The sequence below is a fragment of the Nannobrachium achirus genome (genome assembly GCF_963921795.1).
Source record: "Nannobrachium achirus genome assembly, chromosome: 8".
Lineage (NCBI taxonomy): Eukaryota > Metazoa > Chordata > Actinopteri > Myctophiformes > Myctophidae > Nannobrachium > Nannobrachium achirus.
In genome coordinates, this window is record NC_137817.1 from 8,593,696 (window position 1) to 8,607,067 (window position 13,372).

The window sequence follows — 13,372 nt, forward strand, 5'->3', positions numbered from 1 at the left end:
GACCAATCCACTAGGCCACGGAGGCAGGTGCTGGGAACGGCATGCTGGGAACGGCATGCTGTGGCCTCGCGAGGCTGCCACTCAAATGACGCCTGGCCAATCACAGCGCGTCTTTTCCGGGACTTGCCAGATTGCCGTTACGTTTAGATATTACGCTATTTGCATCCCTGGTGTGAATAGGAATAGTGTGAACAGGAAGTGATGTGTGTCAACAGGAAATGAAGGGCTGTGTAAACAGGAAGTGGAGGCTCGTGTCTCAGCTGAAGGACTCCTTGTTGAACTCAAACGTGGTTCCAGAATAAAAGTGTGAGTTACACAGTTTGTGAAGTGTCCTTGAGATGCCCTTGGGTCCGCAGCAGAACACCCCCACTCGCTTACTGAAAACACACACACACACACACACATACACACACACGCAAACGCACACGCACACGCACACGCACACACACACTTAGTTACTGAACAGGGATCCAACTCTCAATTATCTTCTCAGCATGCCCATGAATAATAATTTTGATTATTACCCGGCTTGTTTGAAAGCTCTGCCTAATCAAAGACTCAGAACACCTGCTGCAGTCAAGCTGCACTGTGTGAATCTTGTGCTATATCCAACATGTCAGCCATGTAAACAAACACACAGCGACATTTAGAACTAAACGTTGCTCTCAAGAATGTTTTTAAAAATATTTTAAGTGAGAAATAGACAACGTCGTGTCAGAAAATGGATTCTATCTAATCAGCACTTCCTTGTTTTCCAAGGTGACCGTGTCGCGCTAGGGGGACGCCCAGCGCGACACTTGTGGAACACTTCTTCCAGCCGTCTGTAAACAAGGAAATACTTTGTTTGTTTTTAGTTTTGAGTCAAATTATTAATTTTATTTAGTAGCCGGGTAATAAGCGGGATAATGAATGGCTCCTTGGTGACTGACGATACATAACATCCCTTCAGGCTGTCGGTCTGTTATACAGTATATCGTCATTCACCGCGGAGCCATTCATTATCCCTTACTTAATTAAATAATTAAGAACTGTGTTTTTTTATTGTAATCTTCTTACAGTAGGCTATAGCAACAAAGCAATATGAATGAATTGATAAAATAAATAGAAATCCACATGAAATATCATTCGCCATAATCATGCCATTAAAGTTTCCCCTGTACTCACTGCTGATTGGTCTTAGTGATTTCATCAAACAGCAGCTTCCACCTGGGTCGACCAACCAGGATCCTGGAACTGATGGGTTGGTACTTCTCCTCGGGAATGATCTGCATATGAAACATGAATCAGACATGATATGAACATAATTATGAAACATCAATTTGACATCAGGAATGTCACCGTTACACATTCCCCGCCATTTAACAATACCTTCGTACTCTCCCCTGCCCCTGTCTCCATAGACTTCCATGTAATTCATAGTGCACGGATCATGCACACCCATGCCTAGATAATGCACCACGTGTGTCCACATTGCTCACAGCTTTCAAACAAAAAAATCCGAATGGAAATCCGTTCAGGCATTCATGAGATAGCAGCCATTATGTTTTCCTAAAATGTAAACAAAGATGGCTGCCATGTTTGAAAGATGGGGTTGCTATGGGGGTTAAACATGCAATTTCGCGATTGCTATCATGCCTACTACATTTTTTGGGGTCCATTTTTTTTTTTCTTTTTTTTTTTTTTCTTTTTTTTTCTCGGGATTATCGGGCCTGGCGGGGAAAGACATTGAAATAATCTCGGGACTATCGGGCCTGGCATGCAATGAGTTAACACATGGGCTGCCATCGTTTTGGTAATTCTATGTGCTGAAGAGCACCGTCATTCAATTGCGCTTTATTTTGAAGAGCCCCGGAATCCGCGCGCGCGTGTGCATGTTGTGTATTCTGACGATTTCGAAATGGACGTCAGTTTGTTTACATTCGGTTACGAAACAAAAATCCGGACCAGTGTCGCCCTGAAAAAGAGCGGCTCTCTGCCTTCATGGCGTTTTGGAAGTAGATTGCGAGATAAAGCTGTTTCTTTGCATCAGCAATGACCCGGAGCCTATGGAGAATAGACACTCCATGATGCTGGCGGCCGAGTTGCATCATGGGATATGTCGTGTTTTCGCTCACCAGGCGCTACAGCGGCACCTGTTTAGCTGGTAACCAGGCAAAAGTTACTGTATCTCGTCTGTGGACGACATAACGGGGCCCTGGCACAGCCCAACGTCTGAAATGGTCTGAAACTCATGTCACAGTGTAATCTGCCCCTTGCCCCCCAACAACAGCTGACCAGTACAGTAAGTAGTCTAAGTACAGTCAATTAATTTGATTGGCTTATAATTGCGCATTCCCACAATGACATCATCAAAATGTTAACTGATATTTTAAGATGACTTTTTACTGTTTTTCTAACAGTAGATTTTTCCACATATATACGGTATTTTTATTTTTTTAATTTATTTTAAGAAACCAATGATTCTCTATGACCTCATTCACAGCATTGCACAGTGCACACCAAATCCAATGTGTTTTAATCATGCAGCAAACGGTAAAAAAAAACGCAAAGGGGCCTGTGTGCAAAGCACTTTAGAGTTAAATGGATGGATTTCACAGTGCGTTAATAACGCTACTGTTCCTCTGCACTGTGCTCTGAAGATCGTATCCTTTCCTACTTTACGCTTTGTTTTGCCCGAAATAACTCAAATCAATGAGTAAGCATTCCTTTTTGGGCCGCAGGCAAGCAGACTCACTTTTTTGTGACCCTTTTGAAAACAAAACAAAACAACAGAAAATGAAGCCGGTCCAAACAATAAATATCCCTGATGTGTTGGACAGTATATGGAAGATTGCAAAGCGTTTGGAGAGAAGGAGGTGAGCGAGGTGGCACACTCCCATGAGAACAACCACATATCATTCCCTCAGCAGAATGTGAGAACGGATGGAATACACTGTCAAATCATGAGTGGTAGTTTCACGAGTATTGATGTAGGCTACAGAGAGAGAGAGAGAGAGAGAGAGAGAGAGAGAGAGAGAGAGAGAGAGAGAGAGAGAGAGAGAGAGAGAGAGAGAGAGAGGGAGGACACTGAATAGCACAAAATGACCCAGAGGAAATGTTTTGTACACTACAAGTCTCTTTTCCTTTCTCACAGACAGACAAAGCCTTCGTTCAGCCAATTACTTTCTTTCTCTATCTCTCTCTTTCTATAGAAAGACATACACTGACTAACTTGGAAAGGTCAGAGAGAGAGAGAGAGAGAGAGAGAGAGAGAGAGAGAGAGAGAGAGAGATACTGTTGTATGATTATATACATTTTATTATGTTTAAACTGCAAAATAATTTTACAATAATGTGTGAAACCCTCCCAAAGACATCTGCAACCACACATGCTGTTACAATGGGACTTCCATAACTCCAGAGTGTAGGCTGCATGGAACCAAATGGACATTGGTTGCCTGGCTCCAGCCAATAGACCCTCCCACTCTCTGAGTGGACTGCTTCTGGAATTAGCATATGACGCGCCTCTTTATGTCGGTGTCTTGGCAAACCGACCGGCACCGACCAATGAAATCAATGCAAGACGGAGGAGGGGTGGGTCTAACTTTTGAAAATCAACAGAAACAGTGGAGTGGGGGTGGCTCACCAGAGTTCTTAATTGCTCCCTTTGAACTTCAAAAGGGTTCTGAACTGCAGTCAGTGATTGAGCCATACAAGCTCGTTAGTGATTCTCTCTAATCAATGAAACATCAAAGAAAATGCCTGTCATAGAGGGGAGGGGGAGGGGAGAATGTTTTGTGTACACAAGTCAAACATAACCCCTCCCACCAGATGTCTTGTGATTGGGAATTTCACATTTTAAATCCCCTCCCCTTTGAAATCTCTTACAATGGGGACAATGTCAAACTCAAGCTCCAGCGCAGAGTCTGAAATCAGGCTAAGACATTGGTACACTCTCAGAGTTACAGAGCTGTAAGGGTCCATTTGTTTCCATTGATACACTATCAGAGTTACAGGCCTGTAGGGGTCGATTTGGAACACCCAAAGCGACTTCCTGAAGGTCCCTGGAGTGGACCTCACTTTAGCCCCTTTTCCACTGACATGGCCCAACACCACACCACTCCACACCGCCCACTTGTGCCAGGTTTTCCACTACAAGGACCTGGGTAGAGTGGTGTGAAAGCGGTACTAAACGTGGTACTAAAAAGTACCCAATCTAGAGTAGGTCTGAGCTAGGCCAAACAGGGCCAAACACTTCATAATGACTGATCACTCACTGACTTTTCATTTAGACCACCAGGATATAGTTGTAACATGATTGTATTATAACCACTATTGTAATCTATTATAGTGTATTATAATTTAGGATAGTTGTAATACAAATGTATATTGTATTATAATCACAGTTAAAAGGGTCAATTTGTTTCTTACCGATAGGGGTACTTTTGTGTAATGGAAAATGTAGATATTTTTATGTGGCGTGGTGAGGTGTGAAGCTGCAGTCAAAAAGGGGCCTTTTCTGAGAACCACTTTCTGAGAACCACTTTTCTGAGAACCACTGCTGTATGGATCTAGTCAGAAACTTAGCCTAGTTGAGAACTTCACAATTAAAGTAGGTGACACTGTGATTGAAAGAAAAAAACACATCTGCTACTTGGGTTGCATCCTGGAGGCTAACCTATCCAGTGAAAAAATGACTACCAAGGTAATCAAAAAAGTCAACCAAAGAATTTGTTTCTTGCAAAGGGTTGCCCCGCTGATCAGTATTAAATCTTGAAAGACACTAGGAGGTGCTCTTATCGGGCCCCTCATTGATTACGGAGTCCTTGTCTGGTATCGCGACGCCCCAGCTGCCTTAAAGTTAAAGCTCCAAACAGCCCAGAACAAACTAATTAGGGTTGTGCTTGGTCTTCCACCTCTGACCCACCTTACCGATCATCACCACGAAAGCGTGGGGTGGCTCAAAGTAGCTGACAGAGTACAGCATCTTGCAATGGGCCTGGTGTACAAGATTCACTACACCTCCAAGATACCCATGTACCTGGCAAACTACTTCTTAAAGGTCAAGGATGTTCACGATCACAACACCAGAGGCAGCTCCACTAATCATCATCAACGTAGATTTAACACTAAACAAGGCGCTAACTCGTTCTCCTGCTATACCATCAACATGTAGAACGCCCTTCCACAAGCCTTAAAGGAGTGCAAATCCCTAGCCTCCTTCAAAATTGGTATGAAAAGTCATCTTCAGACAGCTGCTACCCGAGACTTGTAAATAGACTAAGCCCCCATGCTCCCCCCCCCCCCTTTTCTTTCTTTTCTGCCTTTGTATTTGATGTTATGCTTTTGAAACTGATATTATCCTAGATAAAGTATGTTCTATCCGTCTGTCTTTCAATGTTATATGAGATACTTAAAGTGTGGTTCCTGTGGAAATAAGCCTCGGCTTTCTAGGATCTCCTTTTAGTTGACCTTGTACCAGTGATTTGTACTGTCATGAAACTGTACTTTTTTCTATTGCAGAGATTGGACCCTCTTTATACAACGCAATGCTGCCCTCTGCTGGTGGAGAGATGGAACATCAAACAGAAGATTGAATGTCCCCCACAAGTATTGTGTGTGTGTGTGTGTGTGTGTGTGTGTGTGTGTGTGTGTGTGTGTGTGTGTGTGTGTGTGTGTGTGTGTGTGTGTGTGTGTGTGTGTGTGTGTGTGTGTGTGTGTGTGTGTGTGTGTGTGTGTGTGTGTTCCCTACCGGCTGGTTGTCTGTCTGACTGACGTACAGTTTGACATTCAGGTAGTCAGGTCTGTTCTCCTGCCAAAGCTGCAACCACAAACACAAAAACAACAACACATTATGAAATGTGAACAAATGTATGGTCCTTGTACAACATCAGTCAAACTTTACATCTGAGAAGGGGGAGACCAGGTGGGATGAGGATTAATGTATGCATCAAGTTGAGCTTGTGGATCTGCAACCTTTGATGGATATACTTTGTGGATACTATTATGATAGGCTCTGTTACTTTTTAACTTAAAGTACCCTTTTATTGACCCTTTTATTTTATTTATTAATTATTTAATGATGCTTTTATATATATGCTATTTATATTCTTTTCTACTAATGAAAGTGCAAGTCCAATTTCACCCTTCTTTTACCGTAAAGTATTTCTGTGTGACAATAAAGTATTTCTGATTCTGATTTGATGCTTTAGAATTTGAATCCTGAAAGGTAAAGCCAGGCTTTAGTAGGGTGACCATATTCTGAAAATCCAAAAAGAGGACACTCTACCCATATATATATATATATATATATATATATATATATATATATATATATATATATATATATAATTTTCCCCCCAATTTTTTTTTCTATTACTAGTTTACCGCTCAATTATGCCCTATTAATAGCCTATTATGTATTCAATTTTGAGGGGGTTCCAATTGGACCCTTTACAAATCTATTAATAGGCTAGAGATCCACTGATAAAGTATGCCTTTTGGCTCCTGTATGAACGTTCAGCTTTGTAACTAAATAAAAGAGAGGTAGCCCATTATTCAAACCGCCGTATCTTCTGCTTTACAAGGTTGTAGAAAAGATTCTGTCAATTTAGTTAGCAGAAGAGCTCTCACCTCGCACAGACTGTCTTGTAAGCTACTTTGCAGTGTTATGGGCTTGAAGCAGAACTTTTATAATTGTAAATGCCTAAATGGACACAGAAGACTACCAGCTTTGCTGACAGAACGCTCTGCTTCTCAATGTTGGTCACTCGCACTTTTTGTGCATTTCATCAGTGATTGAAAGCCGGGGTCGTCGCGAGCACCTTCGCCTCACCGATACGCATCCGTAGAGCCGTCTCCCGTCATTTTTAGACCAGGATTGAGGGAGTAGCAGGCAAGATTCCTTCACCAATAACACAGTTGCTGAGGGAGTGAGCATTAATAGCGTTTGCCGTTCGTTTGGCCCTGCGCTGCGCGATCTGCTGCAGAGCTCTGCTCTGCTCTGCCTCTGATCTGAAAGCGAGACAGGCTGAGGGAGGGAGGGATCGCAGGCAGAGAGTAGTATGAATAATACACGTTCCGGGGTTAGCGCCTCTCACAGTGTGTTTCCAAAAGAACCATTGAACGTGCATTGTAAATGTCCGTGCTTAAACTGTGATATGCGCGAAACCCCGGACATTTGAAGGAATTTATAAAACCCCCCCGGACCGGCCGGACAGCCCCCTAAAAGAGGACATGTCCGGGCAAAAGAGGACGTATGGTCACCCTAGGCTTTAGGCTACACATTCACTCTGCATAGAAAACTACACCACAGTGAGGTGATAGCTCTTCACCTTGTACAGTACTATGATAGAGGCTTAACAGTTTTGGCCATGTTTCCACCTGACATAGACAATCAGGTCCTTTGACAAAAGCAATGATACAAATAGCCACAAGGTGGCGATACAACTTCATACAAAGACCCAGACAAATAAGTGACATTTCCCAGCTTGCCCATTTGAAACCAGGTGTGAGAACTTTAAGGGCATGTGATTAACCTTTTTGACCTCTGACCTCCCCCTTTAAACTCCAATAAAATGGCTCTGACCTCAGAACATGAGAGCACACCTGCCAAGCTGCATTCAAGATCTGTTTTCTTCTTTTGAACACAAATGTATCCTATAGCTTCAAATGTACAGAATGTTACTTAGATCAGTGGTTCTCAACCTTTTCAGGCCGTGACCCCCAAAATAATCATTTTAACTGGGGACCCCCCCCCCCACCCTGTCAGCACTAAGAGTTGAGGCATTACATGTTGTATAACATGGTCCTATTGTGAAAATAGCGGATCTACATGCTCACAACGCCTCACAGCGCGAGGCGTTGTGAGTATGTAGATTGTCTATTTTCACAATTTATGTCTCTAATATTTGACAATTTGGCCAATTTTTAATTTGTCATTTTAGAGGTATTAAAAATTCCTGCGAGCCGCATATTGGGGAACCCTGGCCTACAATAATACAAGTCAACTAAAACTATTACAAAAATGTTTGTCGACTGCGTTTTTTTCTGACAACTAAATACAAACAAAACTATGATAACTAAAACTAAAACTAAATATATTGACAATTTCGTCAACAAAATAAAAACTAGACTAAAACGTTAGGGAGGGACTAGTGGAGAAGAGAGTAATTTTATGTTTGGTTGCTCTCAGCGCGACGCGTTGTGAGCTTGTAGATCAGCTATTTTCAGCACGCAACCAAGTGTAAAGTGTCATTACGATGCCATCAAGGCCTGCAAAAATACATCTTATGATATTTAGTCGACTAAAATTTGACTGAAACTAAAGCTGTTCAGGTGACTGAATTATAACTAAAACTAAAAGACATTTTATTCAGACTAAAACTAAATCAAAATTTGCTGTCAAAAACCACAGTGGTATACACACTGTACCTTATGGTGCAGCGCACACAGCAGCTCAGCAAACCAGTAGAAGGACTGGAGTTCTCTGCAGACCCAGATGAAGTACAACCTCCTCAACCTGAAGGCCCTCCAGCCATCACTGATGGACAGAGGAGAAGGAGAGCAAGCATGTAAGAAAGAAAGTCATAAAGAATGATTGAAAATGACTAACCCATTCAGAAGTTTTTTTCAGAAGAATACGCAATTTTATTGCGCATTATTATTTTATGCTTTAACTATTAGAAAATAGCAGATCTACAAGCTCACAGAGCGGCACCGAGTGTATTTGAATATTTTGACCCGATTCTATAAGTCTTCTAAATCCTTCTAAGGTTTTTTGAAGAAAAAAAAACTATGTTTCTATGTCAGTGGTGCTCAAACTATTTTATGTCAAGGACCCTCAAAATGATATGTATTTGGCCATGGACCCCCATCTCAAAATATTTCGTTCCAGGGACCCCTCAGAAGCAAAATGTGTGTTACAAATGTTCGCTTTAAAAGTACATAATTATATTCAAAGATTTGCGCACATTTTCATGACTTTTCAAAAATAGCAGATTTACAAGCTCACAGCGCGGCACTCGGTGCCGCGCTGTGAGCTTGTACAGTATATCTGCTATTTTTTAATAGTTAAATCATTAAATAATTCTAGGCCTAAATGGCTTAAGAAAAAACAAAAGAAAGAAAGAAAGAAAGAATGAAAGAAAGAAAGAAAGAAAGAAAGAAACCATTAATGTATTTTCATGAATCTGAAACGGGTTTCGGCCTTTCAATTCCTTATTGGGAGGTTGAAGAGGTTTGACGGACAGGCCAGGCAGCCACTCACAGCAGAGCGTGCAGTATGCAGGCGAATGGCGTCACTCCGATCCCGCCCGCCACGCACACGCTGACCTCGTAGTTAAACACCTCCTCCGACGCACTGCCGAACGGACCGTCCACGTACAGCCTGCACGCACACACACACGTGCACACACACGCACACACACACACACACACACACGCACACACCATAGATAATTAGGTCAAGGGGAGTAAAACAAATCACGAAAGGATGTGAATGAACACACACACACACACACACACACACACACACACACACACACACACACACACACACACACACACGCACACACACACACACACACACACACACACACACACACAGAGAGAGAGAGAGAGAGAGGAGCATTTGGGATTACATTAACTTCCTGTGGGTCAAACGCACACCGGCAGACAAACACACAACATCCTGTACAGTATGTGAGATGTATCCCACAGCACAGTACAGAGGTGGAGAGACACTCACAACCCAAATAGAGAGAGAGAGAGAGAGAGAGAGAGAGAGAGAGGAGGGGGAGGGGGGGGGGGGGGGGGGGACAAGGACAAGAATGTACAATGAACTACGAGTGTGCAAATGGAAGGGTTCCATTTTCACACACTCAGAGTTACACACATGTACCCAGGGGCGTCACAAGGGGTGGGGGAAAGTGGGACTGAGTTACTAGGGCCCAAGGTGGAGGGGCCTTAATTCTTTTATACTTTTAGCTATTGAAAAATAGCAGATATACAAGCTCACAGCACTGCCCTGCGAGCTTGTAGATCTGCTATTTTTGAAAAGTCGTGAAAATAAAGAGCAAATCTTTGAATATCTATTTTTAACATTTGCTTCTGGGGAGTCCCTGGAACTAAATATTTTGAGATAGACTAGACAGGATTTCTAAAAAAGTGCTTATTTAAAGTGCCGGACGGCAAATCGTGTTAATTTATGGCATACATGTTTTCTAGGGGTATTAACGTGTGCTGAATCCAAATCTGCCGTATGCCCAGCTCAAAAATGCACTGTGGAATCACTGGGTGGAGATCAGTACAACACGTACCTTAACTCTTTTACCGCTTCGAACGTTTAACGCTCGTCCCAATTCTGAACGCGGCTCAAAGCCCTACGGAGCCCCCTAGTGGCCACTGGAGGGGAAAAAATATATAACGCTAATTTGTGGCCACGAATTACTATTTCGTGGGCATGAATTAGTATTTCGTGGCCAAGGATTACTATTTTGTGGGCATGAATTAGTATTTCGTGGCCACCAATTACTATTTTGTGGGCGTGAATTAGTATTTCGTGGCCACCAATTACTATTTCGTGGCCACCAATTAGTATTTCGTGGCCACCAATTACTAATTCATGGCCACCAATTACTATACTATTTCATGGCCACCAATTACTATTTCGTAGCCACCAATTACTATTTCATGGCCACCACTTACTATTTCGTGGGCATTAATTAGTATTTCGTGGGCACGAATTAGTATTTCGTGGCCACCAATTACTATTTCGTGGCCACCAATTACTATTTCGTGGCCACCAATTACTATTTCGTGGCCACGAATTAGCATTATATATTTTTTTTCCCTTCAGTGGCCACTGCGGGGCTCCGTACAAAGCCAATACCAACGCTCGTTCTTTTACCTTGTTTGATGACTGTAAGCTGATGAGAGGTCGCGCGGGTGTGTACAGTCAAGTGAAAACATCTCCCGTAATGCTGCTTTCAAATCTCCACCACACGTAAACATAAATGATGTCCAATTCACTTCCTGGCTTTTCTCTGTGGACCTGATCTAGATTATGCATTTCTATGCTCTGAACGACAGAAAGAGGGGAGGGCCATTTCACATCCATTCTTTGCATAAGGCTACCCTCTGCCGCCAGCTTGGCTAAAGTACACATATAATAAAAACAAATCTTTTTCTATAACATCGCAAAGGTAAGCTGCTTTTTGCTGGCACCAGCCCCAATAAATAAATAATAAATCTGCCAGTAGAACTGTGTAATGAGCTTGGAGCTACTGAATGCCCTTTCACCTTTTTAAAGCACTCCTCTAAGCCGCCCGGAACCCTCCGTAGGTTTGCTAGGCCCACAAAGTTACCAGATCTCTTTTTAATAAACACTGTCACTAACACTACACTATACCTTTAAGTTAACACAAACAGGTGTTATAACCTTTCTCATTTGTATGAACCTACTATTACTGTATATGCACCTATTACTGTACAAATACACCTTTCTCTGAATAAAGACTGAACTGTCTATGAAACCCTCTTTAACTGGTGAATATTATTACCTTCTACAGCGACTTTATTTTATAGACCAAGAATATTGCACCTTTCTTGAGAAATGTAGACCATAGGTCTGGATGGAGAATGCCAAAACCACAAAGACAGTATAAAGTGTGAAACTGTTGAACCTTGTAGCTTTCTCCCAGGGACTGTTTTATGGAGAGAAGCAGCTTGACTTATTTAATACAAAAGAGCCCACTGCGGACAAACTGTCCATCCGGTTAGGGTTGGGAATTTGTATTTTATTGTCTGCCAAGCATACCCAACTGACACCTGCACGCGCAGTGTCAGTCACTGAGAAGGTGAAAGACTTTTAAATTAAGAAAATATACTTGTTGATTCTTACCAAAAGTCTAACTCAGCTCCACAGCCAGAAGTTGCTTCGAGTGCCCTGAGGTACTAACACCTCTTTCCCATGGAAGCGGAACTTCCCCGAAGGGAAGTTAAAAAGTCAAAACCTTAAAAGTTGTAAACTCTAGAAAATGAATTCAGACAGACACCAAGCAAAAGTGAATTAAAAAGCTTTAGTGAATAAAAACAATTACAAATTATAAGCTCACCAATACAGAAATTGGTAATGAAAATTAACAAAAGAAGTACAATCTAAGTACCGAGTTAAACACTCTCTAAGTAGACAGAAAAGAACTGCTGGTGCAAAGTCCAAAAATTGCACTAAGTACAAAAAGGTAGGCTTCCTTCCAGCCCCCGAAGGGGCTGGTAATAGCTACAACAACTCCAAACACACTCTTCAGACTCTAGCAGGAGACACAGAGCAGTCTCCTTTATACAGAGGTCCGTCGCGTCACACTTGGCGTGATTTACACACAGAACATATTTTAGCACACACACGCTGTCACGCGTACATGCACGTACATGCACTAACACGCACATCTTTGCAAAATCAGACAGTCAAGGTCAGGCTAGGACTCCCCTATTCATGCGAGATTGGGGAGTGTCCGCTCTCGTTTTTAGAAGTCTCTGGGAAACCCGCTCTCCCCCAGAATGTCATATCTCATGTTGACAGATAGAAGATAAGAGCTCGTTAGCGTGGCCAGCTGCGGAGTCCAAACAAGTTCAAGGCCATCTTGGTGCTGGATGCATGAACACAGAACAGCCCCGTCAGCAGCCCGTCCTTCTCTCTCCATTCAGTACACACAGTGCATAGGGCCTCAAAGGACAGGGTGCCACATTCTTGGGGTCACAGGCGGGACCCCTAACACCCCCTCTGGCACCCTGGATCCTCTCATCCGCAGCCACCATGGAGTCAGGTGGGTAGAGTGAAGTGTCTCGGGCGATCTTCCGAATCCCAAGTTGGGGCTCCTCCAACTTCCCTCAGATCATCCGGGGTCCTAAAACAGCCCCCAGACAGCCGAAATGGTTCTGGCCAGCCGCCTGTGTCTCGACGGTAGCCCACACCATGCCGTGCTGGGAACGCACCTGTTCCTCCGTGACTTTAAAGATGGACACACAGGCGGGGTTGATGGAGCGCAAGTTGTCTCCGACCAGGTGTGTGAGGATCACAGACGTCTTGATGGAAGCGGCTTTCATCACCCAGTAGTCATCCCAGGGGGCATCATGAACGGCTCCCTCCGGGGCAGGTGTCCTCTCCGGATACCCACAATCTCCTCCCAATTCTGGGGGAACTTAAGATCATCAGCTCTGAGTTTATGGCCATTGGTGCCATAAACTGCAGTCTTGGCATATTAGAGTCCTCATCGTCAGACAGAGACTCTAATGCAGGCATGATTGCTAACTCCCAGACCCCATCAGAGGGTCCAGGAAGCTCAACAGGCTCATCCATAGGTGCCGGAGTGACAGAGCCACTCCGGTTCTCCTCC

The 13,372-nt window shown here is 43.2% G+C and overlaps 1 protein-coding gene across 1 annotated transcript in view; it reads right to left on the reverse strand.

The window, feature by feature from the left end:
- Positions 1 to 256: 256 nt before the first annotated feature.
- The window catches only part of nox4 (NADPH oxidase 4), a gene marked incomplete at both ends in the record, with an annotated part of 82,839 nt that continues 69,723 nt past the window's right edge, over positions 257 to 13,372 (reverse strand). The window contains 5 exons of the mRNA XM_080732349.1: positions 257 to 377; positions 1,165 to 1,265; positions 5,731 to 5,799; positions 8,412 to 8,520; positions 9,247 to 9,366. Coding sequence (XP_080588475.1) covers positions 257 to 377; positions 1,165 to 1,265; positions 5,731 to 5,799; positions 8,412 to 8,520; positions 9,247 to 9,366 — 520 coding nt within the window. The remainder of the gene's footprint in view (positions 378 to 1,164; positions 1,266 to 5,730; positions 5,800 to 8,411; positions 8,521 to 9,246; positions 9,367 to 13,372) is intronic.